Genomic DNA, 15,278 nt, shown 5'->3' with positions numbered 1-15,278 from the left:
CTGTTGAGGCTAGAATATGAGAGGCAAAGATTTCTATAAAAGGAATAATGGGTTAGTGCTCTGTGTTCTTGAATCAGTGTACTATTTTGCCTCGGGCTGAAGCTTTTGCGATTTTTCCCAAGGCCCTTTAGGGTTCGTCACTGAAGGCAGCAAGAAGACTTTGCTCATGTCCATCTGGTGGTGAGGGGGAGAGGGAGGGAAAAATCATCTCCAGAGGGAATAATCGTTCTTGTTTCTCCTCCAGTCCCCAGATATTTCCCTCTGGACACTAGGGTTAATTAGACACAAAAAGTTAATGAATCATGCCTCTTGCCAAAACTGCAGCATTTACGGTCTCCATAAAATTGTCCCCACATCCTGGCTTTTGCCCTTTAGTCTTAGGTTCAGCGCAGTGGCTTAATAATCCCAGATCAATTCACTGGTGTCTCAGGATTTTTTTGTTGCTACCCTCAGCCAAATTTGCACAACTCCACTTTGAGAAGCTATCTTGCTCCAGGTATACTGAGCTGGTTCACTTCTGACCTTGGACTTTTCAGTTCCCCTTCCATAAAGGGAATGGAGGTAAGCTGTTGGATTCATTCATAGAAGCAGCATGGCTTAGTGGAAAAGAGCCCGGGTTTAGGAGTCAGAGGTCATGGGTTCTGATCCTGGCTCTGCCACTTGTCTACTGTGTGACCTTGGGCAAATCACTTAACTTCTCTGTGCCTCAGTTCCCTCATCTGTAAAATGGGGATTAATGAATTAATTAATTAATTAATTCATTCATTCAATAGTATTTATTGAGCGCTTACTATGTGCAGAGCACTGTACTAAGCGCTTGGGATGAACAAGTCGGCAACAGATAGAGACAGTCCCTGCCGTTTGACGGGCTTACAGTCTAATCGGGGGAGACGGACAGACAAGAACAATGGCACTAAACAGCGTCAAGGGGAAGAACATCTCGTAAAAACCGATGGCAACTAAATAGAATCAAGGCGATGTACAATTCATTAACAAAATAAATAGGGTGACGAAAATATATACAGTTGAGCGGACGAGTACAGTGCTGTGGGGATGGGAAGGGAGAGGTGGAGGAGCAGAGGGAAAAGGGGAAAATGAGGCTTTAGCTGCGGAGAGGTAAAGGGGGGATGGCAGAGGGAGTAGAGGGGGAAGAGGAGCTCAGTCTGGGAACGCCTCTTGGAGGAGGTGATTTTTAAGTAAGGTTTTGAAGAGGGAAAGAGAATCAGTTTGGCGGAGGTGAGGAGGGAGGGCGTTCCAGGACCGCGGGAGGACGTGACCCAGGGGTCGACGGCGGGATAGGCGAGACCGAGGGATGGTGAGGAGGTGGGCGGCAGAGGAGCGGAGCGTGCGGGGTGGGCGGTAGAAAGAGAGAAGGGAGGAGAGGTAGGAAGGGGCAAGGTGATGGCGTTCCAGGCCAGAGGCAGAACGTGGGCTAGGGGTTGGTGGTGAGATTAGTGAGATTGAGGCACAGTGAGAAGGTTAGCCCTACTTGCACCTGAAACAAGCATAGAGAACCACTCAGACATCAAGAGATTCCCATCTCTCTGAGCTGAATTGATGTCTCTATCTTAGTCTCATCTTTTCCTCAAACTTCTCAGTTCTCCTTATTTCCCTTCTGTTGCCAGGAACTGGGAATAATGGAATGTGGAATACACTTTGTCTACATGATACAGGGAATTTTAAGCGTTGATAAAATGATCCAGATAATATCTCTCATTCACCTGGGCAAAGGAATCAAGGACATTGCCAGTAACCTTTTAGACTGCTCTAGATCGACCAAGGTCACTAATACTCTATTATTTCATTAGGAACAGGAATGGAAGTCCATTGGGCGAAAGATAAAGGCACTGGGAATGTTCAAGCCAGAGACAGCGATAGATGGTCTGAACATTGCCTTGGTAACTGTCTTCAGGCTTATAGTGGGCTTATCAGCATCTCTTATCCATATCCCACAGTGATCTGCACGCAGTAAGTGCTCAACAAATACCATCATTTGATTGATTAAGGTGGAAAGTGATGACTAGTTATTTTCCATGTTTATGGATATTTAAATATAAGAAAAGGGACTTAAATGAATTTAGGGGTGATTGTGGATGGATATAAAGGACTGTTTTATCGTAAGCTCCAAAGAGCAGAGACTGTGTATGCTTGTACTACTTAAAACTCCCAGACTCCTACTTCAGTGCTTTTCACAAAGTAGTGGCTCAGTACATTCAATTAATGGATACTGAGATAGGAAAAACCCTAGAAAGGTCTCAAAACATGGCTCCTGACATTCTTGACACTAGACATATTTAAGAAAAGAAAAGATGGGCTATTCTTTTTGGTGCAGCTCATCCTGGATGGTATAGTCAACTTCTTTGTTTAATTAGCCTGGAGAAAATGGATCAAATCAAATCTATTTTATGATTCATAGCATCCTGCTATGCACACCAGAAGGATACCTTTGGGCTCCAAGTAATCTGGTTGGGTGGTCGAGACTATTTGTCTCAGTCTAAAAATTCCTCAACTCTCTCCCTTTAAATGCAGAGACATAGACATTGTTGTCCTTGAGTTTCCAAAAAAGAAGACAATGAATTAATCTTTCTCCCTCTCCTCATTCTCTTTCTCATCTTCATCTTTCTTTCTGCCTTTCTTTCTTTCCTTCACTCTTCTCTCTAGTCCTCTCTTTCTGTCTCTTTCTCACTCAATGTATGATGAAGGGAATGTAAGTTGAGCTCAGTGGGATTCCATGGATGTTAAAAGGCTTGTATATGTTGCCTGCCTTCCCCACCCCCAAACACAACGATCCATCTCCGCCACCCCATATTCCCCCTTGGTGTTCTGCTGCTAAAATGTTGCTGATCGTAGATGTGAGATGGTGTGAGCGGATCATTGTGACCTCTCTCTCTGTTTTTTCTTTTATCCTGCAGGTGTCCTAGAGCAAAGTAAACATGGACAGGGCCAATGAGAGTACCCCTCAGGGCTTCATCCTTCTGGGCTTCTCAGATCGACCCCAGCTGGAGCTGCCTCTCTTTGTGGTCTTTCTGGTCTCCTACATCCTGACCATCCTCGGCAATGCGACCATCATCCTGCTGTGTCGGCTGGACCCCCGACTCCACACCCCCATGTACATCTTCCTCACTAACCTCTCCCTCCTGGACCTCTGTTACACCACCAGCATCGTACCCCAGATGCTGGCCAACCTTCACCGTGCTCAAAAAATGATCAGCTATGGCGGCTGCGTGGCTCAGCTCTTCATCTTCCTGGCCTTGGGCTCCACTGAGTGTCTCCTTCTTGCGGTCATGTCCTTCGACCGCTTCATGGCCATCTGCCGACCCCTGCACTACCCTGCCATCATGCACCATAGGCTCTGCCTCCAGCTGGCAGCCTCCTCCTGGCTCAGTGGTTTTGGAAATTCTGCCCTCCAGTCCACGTGGACATTGAAGATGCCCCGGTGTGGTCGCCGCCGAGTGGATCACTTCTTCTGCGAGGTGCCGGCCCTGCTGAAGTTGTCCTGCGCCAATACTGTGCCCAATGAGGCAGAGCTCTTCTTTATCAGCGTCCTCTTCCTCCTGATTCCCGTGACCCTCATCCTGATCTCTTATGGCTTCATTGCCCGGGCAGTGCTGAGGATCTCATCGGTGGAGGGCCGTCGCAGGGCCTTCGGGACCTGTGGTTCTCACCTGCTGGTGGTTTCACTCTTCTACGGGACGGCCATCTACATGTACCTGCAGCCCCCGTCCCCCACCTCGCTGGACCGGGGAAAGATGGTCTCTATCTTCTATGGAATCGTTGCCCCCATGCTGAACCCTGTCATCTATACCCTGAGGAATAAAGACGTACACCACACTTTCTCGGGTTTGGTGTCCAGGTTATCCTCCCTAAAGTAGTGGGAAACACGCTAAGGGACAAAGGTCAGTCAGTTGATCATATTTACTGAGTGCTTACTGTGTGCAGAGCACTTTACTAAGCGCTTGGTACAATATAACCAAAGGGATCTTTTTAGAACAAGCTTGGGAGAGTACAATATAACAAAAGGGATCCTTTTAGAGGAAGCATGAGCTCACAACATCCCTCTACTTTTGTACAGATCGAATTAGCAACACTTATGGTACTTGTTAAGGGCTTAGCATTTGTCGAGCACTGTTCTAAACACTGGGATAGATACGAGAGAATCAGATTGGTCACAGTCCTCTACTACTTCCTCTACTATTCGAGCCATTCTTCCTCCGATCTGTAAATTATTTTTTGTAATTTTGTAGTTCTTTCCCATGAGACTGAAAGCTTCTAGGAGGCAGAGTTGTATCTCCTATCCCTGATTGTCCTCTTCAAACCTGAGTAGTGTTCTGTCACTGTAAACACTCCCTAAATTCTATGGATTGATTGATTGACTACTTCTATTTTGGGGTTTGGGGTCTCCTATTAAATTTCGACCTTCTTGAGCTCAGGGATGATGTCTCATCCAAGGTCTTCATTCCCTTCTCTTCCTCCCTTATTGACCTTTGCAGCTACACACAGACTCACTGTTGAACTTCACCATCAGTGGTGTTCTGTACATAGTAAGAGCTCAATAAATACCACTGATTGATTGACTCGTGTCTCCTTTGACAATACTGTATATTCTATGGATAACACTTTTTCATATCCTTGCCGTCCTAGGGGTAATACTTTGTTGCCTTGAGTTGATGAACTACCTTCCCTTTGTGTAAGGATCTTGCTGTTTTTCCTAAATCTCTTTTGTGTTTGTCACTGCAATGAGTCGGAGAGCAGGAAGACCGAAGTGAGGGAGAGAGGTGGAGATATCATCTCTGGAGGAAATTATAGTTCCTGTTTTTCCTCCAACCCCCTGATATTTCCCTCTGGACACTTGTGTTAATTGGAAGAGTCAAGTTAGCTAATCATGCCTCTCACCCAAACTGCTACATTTGTGGTGTCCATAAAAGTGCCAAAAGATCCCAGCTTTTTCCCTTTAGTCTTAGGTCCAGAGCAAAGGTTAGATAATCCCAGATCCCTTTACTGGTGAATTAGCATTTTCATTTGTTTCCCTCTGCCAGTTCTGCGAGGCTCCATTCTGAGACGCTCTCTCATTGCAACTCCCCTTAGCCAGTTCACTGCTGACTCCAGAATTTTCAGCTGTCCATCCCTAAACGGAATGGAGGTAAGTTGTTGGATCTGAACCCAGTGGAAAGAACCCTGGCCAATTGAGGTGTCAAGAGATTCCCAGCTTCCTGAGTTGAAATGATGATATGTAACTCAGTCCCGTCTTCCCCTCAATCTCCTCAATTCTCTTCATTTTACTTCCATTGGCAGCGGCTGGTAAGCTCATTTTGGGCAGGGAAGGTGTTTACCAATTCTGTTATATTGTACTCTCCCAAGCGCTTAGTACAGTTCTCTGCACACAGTAAGCATTCAATAAATGTGACTGATTGATTGATTGGAGTGTGGAATCTTGTCTTATGCTGCCGAGTCGTTTCCGACCCATAGCGACACCACAGACACATCTCTCCCAGAAAGCCCCGCTCTCCATCTGCAATCATTCTGGCAGTGTAGCCACAGAGTTTTCTTGGTAAAAATACAGAAGTGGTTTACCATTGCTTCCTCCCCTGCAGTAAACTCGAGCCTTCACCCTCTTCCATGCCGCTGCTGCCCAGCACGGGTGGGTTTTGACTTGTAGCAGATTGCCTTCCACTCACTAACCACTGCCCAAGCCAGGAATGGAATGGGTATGCCTCTGCTTGACTCTCTCTCTCCCATAACAGAGACTGGTAGAGTACTGGAAACTCTCCAGGTGCGACCCTGAGAGGGGGGAGTGCGGAATAGAGCATGTCTATGTGATAAAAGGTACTTCAAAAGTTGAGAACATTATCCAAGTAATATCTTCTTTCCCTGCCCTGGTAAAAAAGGAACCAAGAATGTTGCCAGTAAGTTTGTTGATAACCCAGGTTAGACCGGGGTCAGTAACACTTAGAAAATCCTACAGAATTGTAAAACTGGTCCTTGGTCAATAGGATGGAATTTAGGAAGGATGATAAGAAAAACAAACACTTAAATTGGAAGAGTGATTAACATTAACCAGTCATTGACTTAAGTGCCTAGTTGAACACAAGCTGCAAGGGAGTCAGAAATGAGAGACTTTTATCAATAAGCAATAGGAGTTTGGCATTCCAGATTAAGGAGGTAATTCTTATATGCATTTTGGTGAAACAATTTTGGGGTCTTGGTTATTAAACTGTTTTGTGTGTGTGGTATTTGTTATACATGTGGCAAGCACTTTACTGCCTGCTAGGGTAGATAAAATGCAATCAGATCAGATACTATAAAGAGAGCCCCATATGGGGAAGGGAAAATGTGTGACCTGAATGCATTCTCTTCACCTTGGTACTTAGCCCAATTCTCGGTGTATAATAAACATTTAAAAAATGCCATTAATATTTTACTCTAAAAGTGGATCATAACTTAGTTCAATGTGTGCCAGATAAAGGGATTGCAAATGTTCGGGCTAGCGACAGAGGTAGGTACTTTGAGAGGTGACTTGGTTTTTGTGCTTACAGTGGGTTGGATGGGGAAAATGCTGACTAGTCATTTTCCATGTTTATAGATATTTAATGTAAAGAAAGGGGCTTAAACCAAATCAGGCCCGACTGTGGTTGGATATCAGGACTTCTACATGGCAGAAACTGTGTCTACCTACTCCATTGTACTATCACGAGCACTTAGAACAGTGCTTTACAAAAAGGAGATACTCAATAAATACTATCTGTGGATACTAGAATGGACAAAGCATGGGAAAATTCTTCCAAGGTAGTGTGTGTCAGTAAGTCAGTCAGTCATATTTATTGAGTACTTACTGTGTGCAGAACACTGTACTAAGCTCCTGGGAGAGTACAATATAACAACAGACATTCCCTGCCCACAGCCACCTTACAGTTGAGAGGGGGAAACTTTAAGAAAAGAAAACACAGGCAACTGTTTGGGATGCAGTTTATCCTGGATGGTTTAGTCAACTTCTTGGTTTAATTTGCTGGGAAAAAAATGGATGAAACCTACCTCTAGGATTCTCCGCAACCTGCTACATAGACCAAAATGACAACTTGGGAGCCAGAGTAATTTGGGTGGGTTGTCTAGATGAATTGACTCAGTCTGAAACTTCCTCAGTTCTCTCCCTATCTTTGTAGCGACAGGCAATATATGGTCATACATGAAACCCATAGAGGAGAGGCAGTGAATTTTCATACTTGTAATGAATTTCACTGTCACATCTTCTATGATAATAAAAGACACGGTTTTCTCCTCTTTTTCTCTCGTTCCTTTGTCTCATTACTTCTTTTTCCTTTCTCTCTCTCCTGCTTCTTCTCTTTCCCTGAGAGAAAGGACCATGTTTACCTTTAATATACTCTCCCAAGTGCTTAACACTATGCTGTTAATGCTCAGAAAATACCAATGAGTGATTGACCAATCTTTCTCCCCCTTTTCGTTCTTTCTTCTTCCTCTCTCTATCACTGTCTCTCTTTCTTTCTCTCTCCTCTCTTGTCCTCTCTCTCTCTCTGTTTCTGTCTCTATCTTTGTATATGAAGAAGGGAATGTGAGTCCAGCTCAAAATGATTCCATGGATCATAAAGGGTTTACAGACACATGCACACAGCCCCCCCACCCCGGCCCCCGTTCAGTTCCACATGACACCACTACCCAGTGGACCTGACCATGATTACCTTTCAGATAAGAAGTAGTAATATTAGAATGAATGTCATACATTTCTGACCCAAAGACATCACATCTCCACTCTCACAAAGCCTTCACATGGTCTTTGGGAGGCAGCTAGGGGCTGAAGTTCTGAGCCACGTTTCACAGATTGGGGCCAATAGAGGGTAAGAAACTTGCCTGTGCTCCCATAGAGACTAGTCCAAACATCCCGACTGAACTAAAGGACTGAGGAAGAACTGGCTGTTATGATCACTGTATGTAGCTCAGCAAGATGATTCTAGCCACAGAATCCACTCTGGGGTCTGAATTATCTGTTTTCACTGGCTAACCTGATCAAACGAACTATGACCTCACCAGATCTCCACTTCCCCTGGTGTGGGATAGTCACATCTGGGGATCGAGTAGTAGTAACAGCAGTCAAAGAAACTGTATTTATTGAGGGACCGCTGTGCTAAGTACTTGGGAAATAAAAGCAAGCAAGAGACACATTCCTGCTTCTCATCAGCCCTCTCTCCTTCAAGCCCCAAATCCCACCCAGATTTTTCAGACCTTGATGATTATGCAGAACCATATACAGGGAGAGTTCATGCTACTAAGATCCTTCCAGGTCTCCATCTGTCTTCTCACTGTCAGGGTCTCCCTCAGCCTTGGATTCTGAAAATCCTCTGGAGATTGACCCAGCCTTTTCTTCCTCTAATATCCCACTCTATTGCCTCACACCCTATATGGCAGAAGTTCTTATTCATTCATTCATGCAATCATTCATTTATTCATTCATTCAATCTTATTTATTGAGAACTTACCGTGTGCAGACCACTATAGTAAGCACTTGGAGAGTGCAGTTCAGCAATAAAGAGAGACAATCCCTGCCCATACCAGGCTTACAGTCTAGAAGGGGGGAGACAGACATCAAAACAAGTAAACAGGCATCAATATAAATAAATAGAATTATAGACATATACACATCAAAACAGGTAAACAGGCATTAACATAAATGAACAGACTATAGACATATACATAAGTGCTGTGGGCAGGGAGAGAGGGGTAGAGCAAAGGGAGTGAGTTGAGGCGAAGCGGAGGAGAGGCAGAGCTGAGGAAAAGGGGGGGGGCTTAGTCTGGGAAGGCCTCTTGGAGGTGGTGAGCCTTCAGTAGGGCTTTGAAGGGGGGAAGTGTGCTGGTTTGGCAGATTTGAGGAGGGAGGGCATTCCAGAAGTAGGACATGGGCCAGGGGTTGATGGCTGGACAGGCGAGAACGAGGCACAGTGAGAAGGTTAGTACCAGTGGAACGGAGTGAGTGGGCTGGGATGTAGAAGGACAGAAGGGAAGTGCGATAAGAAGGGGCAGGGTGATGGAGAGCTTCGAAACCATTGGCGAGGAGTTATTGTTAGATACGGAGGTTGATAAGCGGCCACCGGAGATTTTTGTCTCATGAGTGAATTATATTTTCATCAAGCTCTCTTTCAGTCATGCTCTGGACATACTAACCCCAACCTACTTGCTCCACCAACCACCACCAAGACTGATCTTCATCTCACATGCAGCTTTCCCACTCACAGTGCTTCCTTTTTCTAACCCTCACCCCACTGCTCCATCTCCCTCCTCAGTTTACATTACTGTCAGGACTAAAGACAGATTTCCTTTTAGATTAAGAACCTGTTGTGGAACTAGGATGGTATCTGATCTGATTATATGATATCTACCCCAGGGCTTAGCACAGTGTTTGAGCACATAGCGAGGGTTCAATAAACACGTGCATTCTTATTTTTTGGTTTCCCCTCACTCAAATTAACTCCAATTAAACCTGACAATTATAGTAAACAGTCTCTAATGATTTGCTCCTTCTCTCCCACCCCCTTTCTCAACTCTGTATTCCTCATATAAGTTCTGCTGCCAGACCTTTGCTCATCCTAAACATGACAAATGGTGGGCTGGTCTTCATCCCCCTCACTCTGGTTTCTCTTTTGTCCTACAGGTGTCCTAGAGATGAGCCAGCATGGACTTGGCCAATGGGAGTTTCTCACAAGACTTCATCCTGCTGGGCTTTTCAGACCAGCCCTGGCTGGAGCTGCCCCTCTTTGTGGTCTTTCTGGTCTTCTACATCCTGACCATCCTTGGCAATGTGACCATCATCCTGCTGTGTCGGCTGGACCCCCGACTCCACACCCCCATGTACATTTTCCTCACTAATCTCTCCCTCCTGGACCTCTGTTACACCACCACCACCGTTCCTCAGATGCTAGTCAACCTTCGCAGCACACGCAGGACCATCAGCTATGGTGGCTGTGTGGCTCAGCTCTTCATCTTCCTGGCTTTGGGCTCCACTGAGTGCATCCTCCTGATGGCCATGTCCTTTGACCGCTTTGTGGCCATCTGCAGGCCCCTGCATTATTCCACTATTATGCACCACAGGCTTTGCTTCCAGCTAGTAGCCATCTCATGGTTCAGCGGGGTCAGCACCTCCGTGCTCCAGTCCACATGGACGCTGAAGATGCCCCGCTGTGGCCGCCGCCGAGTGAATCACTTCTTCTGCGAGGTGCCCGCCCTGCTCAAGCTGTCCTGTGTCAATACCGTGGCCAATGAGGCAGAGCTCTTCTTCATCAGCATCCTCTTCCTCCTGATCCCCATGACCCTCATCCTGATCTCCTACTGCTTCATCGTCCGGTCCGTGCTGAGGATCCCACTGGTGAAGGGCCGCCGCAGGGCCTTCGAGACCTGTGGTTCTCACCTGCTGGTGGTTTTGCTCTTCTATGGGACGGCCATCTATGTGTACCTGAAGCCCCCATCCCCCATCTCAATGGAGCATGGAAAGATGGTCTCTCTCTTCTATGGGATCATCACCCCCATGTTGAATCCCATCATCTACACTCTGAGGAATAAGGATGTGCACCGCGCTTTCCTGGGACTTGTGTCCAAGGTTCCCTCCCTCATGGGAAGCCTCCTTGGGAAGGTGTGACCAGTTGATAAGGCTTGGGTTTCGGAATCCCCTTTCACTGGCTGGTAAGAGCTGGGAGGAAGTCAGAACGAGCCAAGATGCATTTTTTTAAAAAAGGATCTTGATCTCTTTATTGAGTCCCCCGTGTACAGACACAAGAAGAGTATCATAAAAAAGAAGAAGCAGAAAGTCAAGGCCCAAAAAGCGGGCTCCCCAAAATCCTCTAATATACTAATAGAATTCATTACAACATGGCCTAAAGGCTGGGTTCACCTAGTCTATTTAATATGTTAGCAAATTCATTACAACATGGCCCGAATCCCTGGGCTCACCTAGGTCCAAAGCATTATAGTGTGATTCATGGCCATAGCTTACTTTGCTACCTGGGTCAAAGCGCACTCAGCACAAACATCCATCACAAACACAGCCAACAGCTACTCAGACTCCCCTGGGTCAAAATTCAGTGCAAAAATGGCCTGGAGCTATCTATCTCACCTAGGCCAAAGCCATGGGTCTATTCACATACAAACGAGGATCATCCAGGTGCCCCATCTTTCTAGAAGTGCCAAGATAGAGAGGGCTTCCAAACTCTGGGTAGAGGAGAGTGTTAGACCAGTTAATGGTGATCTTGTCCTGCTGCAAAGGGCTGTTCCCTGGGGCTGATTCTTATGGGGTTTGGCATGGCTGAGCTCTGCCTTGTTTCGCTCATTCCACTTCCTTATCTCTTTATCAGCAGTCATGAGCAGATGTAGCCCAGAGGCATCTGCTAGCTCCTAGAGATAAGAAAGTATGTTACAGACTCCCAAGTGGTTTAGCCTGGAGGTAATGGTGACTTGGCCCAACAAGATGGATTACAGGATTTAGGCCTGTCCCCAAAAGCCTCCTCTTTAAAAGGATAGAGGGAAACTTAGGAGGATTCAGAGAAGACAATCTCAGATGAAAGTCGAGACAGTGAGGCTTGATGCAAAAATCATGGTACTGGGCTTCAGGAGACTCCAGTAAAACTAGCAGCAGCAAGGCCTGGTGGATGGAGCAAGGGCCTGGAAGTTAGAGCACCTGGTTTCTAATCCCTGCGTCATCACTTGGCAGCCAAGTGACCTTGGACAAGTCACATAACTTCTCTGTGCTTCGGTTTCCTTGTCTCTAAATGGAGAGGAAATAACTGCTCTCCCTATCTCTTAGACTGTGAGCTCCATGTGGTACAGGAATTTTGTCTGATTATCCTCTACACTAACCCAACACTTTTATACCATTCTTGGGCATAGAGTAAGTTCTTAATAAATACTATATTAAAAATAAATGTACTCTAAGAATAAACTTATTAAGAAGGAGAAGTTAAGTCCGAGGCATGACTTAGTAACTTTCTAAAACTATGCATGGTGAGTGGATGTTTGATTTCTCTCCATTCCACAAAAGGTCCAAAAGAATGAAATTTCTTTGAATTGCAACAAGTGAAATGTTGGGTAGGTAGGGGGAAAACCTTCTTGTCTACAAATTTTAGTAGTAATGATACTACTAGAGGCCAAGACATGTTCCCTACCTACAGGGAGCTTACATTAGGATGAGATGGTTAAACTAATTTGAGCTGATTGAACTCTGAAACAGGGGACCAGATGAGATCACAGAGTCTCTATTCCCGGGTGTCTAAAAATAGGTGAGCAGCAGTAGCAGCATTAGTATTTATCATGGGCTTACTGTATGCAAAGCACTGTCCTAAGCACTGGGAAAATTCATGGAGGGCCAGCAATAGTAGATTTAAAAATAAGGTGGGGCAGGTTCTGTGGCCAGCAATAGTAGGGAAGATGAAACGATCTAAACACAAAACCACATAGAAGAACACGAAAGCGTAGAATTCTACAGGTCCGGTGGAATGGGAGAACTCTAGGGGCCTTCTAAGATTTGCAGATGGTGAGATGCTGTGGCATAAATCCCCTGCAGCCCTGCATGTGTTGAGCATGCTGGAAGTCAGTCAGGGCCTGGTGTTCCCACTGTTTTCATTTGGCCACCTGATGGAGGAAGAACTGGATGCAGTGGATAACTACATGCCCTAGATACCTTAGACAACTGCCTAGAAGCAAAACATTGATAATCATGATGTTTATGGCATTTATCAAGTACTTAGCATATGCGAAACACTCACTGCGGTAGATTCAATATGACCCCAGAGGACTCTCAATCTAAGAGAGCAAGGATGTTTTGCCCATTTTAAAAGATGTAGTAACTAAGGCACGGAGAGGTTAAGTGATTTGCTCTAGGTCGCATAGCAGGCCAGGCCAAAGTGCTAGTCTAAGTGATTTCATTTGGTCCATTCCATCTCTACAATCTTATCATTCTACCCACCCCTGGGATGTCTCAGAAGCCCCGAGGTTTGGGAATGAGAAGCAGAAGGCATGGTGAAACTGGAGAGTCGGGGGAAAAACCAGATATTTGGAAGCTTAGAGACAACAATTTGCTGGGCTCCGCTGAGTGTTTTTGAAACAGCATGGCCTCAGGGATAGAGCACGGGCCTGGGAGTCAGAAGGTCATGGGTTCTAATCCTGACTCTGCCACTTGTCTGCTATGTGGCCTTGGGCAAGTCACTTCACTTCTCTGTGCCTCAGTTCCATCATCTGTAAAATGGGGATTAAGACTGTGAGCCCTGGGTGGAACAGGGACTGTGTCCAAACCAATTATCTTGTATCTACCCCAGTGCTTAGAACAGTGTCTGGCATATAGTCAGTGTTTAACAGACACCATAATAGTTATTATTATTATTATTTTGCATGTCCAGAGGTGGACATGAACTGGACAGTCTCTTTAGAGATGAGAAGCAGTGTAGCCTAGTGGCAAGAGCACAGGGTTGGGAGTCGGAGGACATGGGTTCTGATCCCGGCTCTGCCACTTGTCTGCTGTGTGACCTTGGGAAAGTCACTTAACCTTTCTTTGCCTCAATTACCTCATCTGAAAATGGGGATTAAGACTGTGAAACCCATGTGGGACAACCTGATTACCTTGAATCCCTCCCAGTGCTTAGAACAGTGCTTGGCACATAGTAAGCGCTTAAATACCATCATTATTATTATTATGTAGAGAAACCAAGAAATAACTTCTCTTTAATGTCTTCAAATTTCAGGTACCTTTTGGCTGGGGATTCAATATCGAGAAATCCCTCATTTGACTGAATAGTGAAGACTTTATCATCACCATGATTGTGATCATCATTACCAATGATTAGTGTTTATGAAATACTTACCTTGTTCAAAACATTGCAGTTGTTGGCATATCATTCAATTGTGCTCTCTGCTGATTTCAATCAGTTAATCAGTGATATTTATTAAGAGCTTTCCCTCAATCGATCAATCAACTGATGGTATTTTTTAAGCAGTTCTGTGTGCAGACCACTGTACTATGTACTTGGTAAAGTATAATAAAACATGGTAGACCTGTTCCCTGCCAACAGAAACCTTACAGTCTTGAGGGGGAGACAGACATTAATATAAATAAACAATTTATGTATTGCCCTCCTACTTACCTAGCTCGTTTACTTGAACCCAAACTGCACGCTTCACTCTTCTAATGCCAGTTTACTTTCTGTGCCTCAATCTTGTCTATCCCACTGCTGGCCTCTTGCCCATGTCTTCCCTCAGGGCTGAAACTCTCTCCTACTTTTTATCTGAGTAGCCAGCACTCTCCCTACTTTCAAAGCTCTCCTAAAATCATATCTCCTCTAGGAGGTCTTCCCTAACAAAAGTCCTCAATGCCCTTTCCTCTGCGTTGCCTATGTACTCAGCTATATATCTCTTAAGCACTTGATATTCATCCCACATCCAGTCCCACAGAGCATATATACATATGTACATATCCTTACATCCTTCCATTTTCCCTACCTGTAATTTATTTTTTGTCTTTCTCCTCCGCTAGAATGTAGGCTCCATGTGGGCCTATGGGGATCACAGTCTAAGTAGGAAGAAGAACAAGTATTGCATCCCCATTTTGTAGCTGAGGGAACTGAGAAACAGGGAAGTTAAGTGACTTGCTTAAGGTCATGCAGCAGGTATGTGGTGGAGCCAGGATTAGGATCCAGATCCTCTAGCTCCCAGGTCCACACTCTTTCTACTAGACCACACTGCCCCCTAGTAGCTCATCACTGGGGAGGTGGTGTGATACAGTAAAAAAAAATGGCTGGTAGAGTTGGATTTTGGTCTTAGCTCTGCACTCTTTTCCTGCTCTCTCTCTCTCTTTCTCTCACTTCTCTGCCATCCCTCCAAAAGACAACTGAATGTACAGGAGAAATGAGAGGGAGAAACAGAGGAAGGATCAGCCTGAGAACGAAAGGCAAATGGAGATAGGCAGATTGAGGAAGTCAAAGAAAGGCAGAGAAGCAGAATGAGAGACAGCTATTCAGAGAAAGAGAGAGAAGTAATCTGAGAGATGGCAAAGAGAAAGAGATGCAGAGAGAAGCAGAATGAGAGACAGATAAATCAGAGGGAGAGGAAGGTTGAGAGAGTCTCAGAAAGACAGAAAGAGAGAAAGACAGGAGGCTTCAAAACATAAGACTGTGGAAACAGCTCTATTTAAAGACATGGTGCTTTCTTTGGTTCTTGGATTCTGATATTCATCGGGAGTGGAAAAATGCACTCAAATCCCAGAGCAAAACGTATCGGGGGAAGAAAGAAAAGCGAAA

The 15,278-nt window shown here is 45.3% G+C and overlaps 2 protein-coding genes and 1 non-coding gene across 3 annotated transcripts; 2 read left to right on the top strand and 1 right to left on the bottom strand.

Annotated features, from left to right (window-relative positions):
* Positions 1-2,933: 2,933 nt before the first annotated feature.
* On the top strand, positions 2,934-9,664 carry LOC100079404 (olfactory receptor 2B2-like). Its single transcript, XM_029054645.1, has 3 exons — positions 2,934-3,821; positions 6,458-6,493; positions 9,656-9,664. Exons 1-3 carry the CDS (start codon positions 2,934-2,936, stop codon positions 9,662-9,664), a joined length of 933 nt encoding a protein of 310 aa, XP_028910478.1.
* Positions 5,649-5,788, bottom strand: LOC114808328. The gene has a single exon (XR_003756174.1). It is a non-coding gene; the product is annotated as a small nucleolar RNA SNORA7 (small nucleolar RNA).
* A 12-nt stretch (positions 9,665-9,676) lies between the features above and the next one.
* Positions 9,677-10,636, top strand: LOC100079589 (olfactory receptor 2B2-like). The gene has a single exon (XM_029054644.1). It carries the CDS (start codon positions 9,677-9,679, stop codon positions 10,634-10,636), a length of 960 nt encoding a protein of 319 aa, XP_028910477.1.
* The last annotated feature ends 4,642 nt before the right edge of the window (positions 10,637-15,278 follow it).

The sequence above is a fragment of the Ornithorhynchus anatinus genome, chromosome X5, assembly GCF_004115215.2.
Source record: "Ornithorhynchus anatinus isolate Pmale09 chromosome X5, mOrnAna1.pri.v4, whole genome shotgun sequence".
Classification (NCBI taxonomy): domain Eukaryota; kingdom Metazoa; phylum Chordata; class Mammalia; order Monotremata; family Ornithorhynchidae; genus Ornithorhynchus; species Ornithorhynchus anatinus.
The sequence above is the reverse complement of the archived record's forward strand: the minus strand, read 5'-3'. Positions and strand labels throughout refer to the sequence as shown.

Excerpts from the sequence above, each read along its gene's own strand:
- LOC100079404 (XM_029054645.1), top strand. The coding sequence starts at position 2,934 with ATGGACAGGGCCAATGAGAGTACCCCTCAGGGCTTCATCCTTCTGGGC. Across the intron at positions 3,822-6,457 it reads ATACCCTGAGGAATAAAGAC|ATAAAGGGATTGCAAATGTT; the intron begins GTACACCACACT and ends AATGTGTGCCAG.
- LOC100079589 (XM_029054644.1), top strand. The coding sequence starts at position 9,677 with ATGGACTTGGCCAATGGGAGTTTCTCACAAGACTTCATCCTGCTGGGC.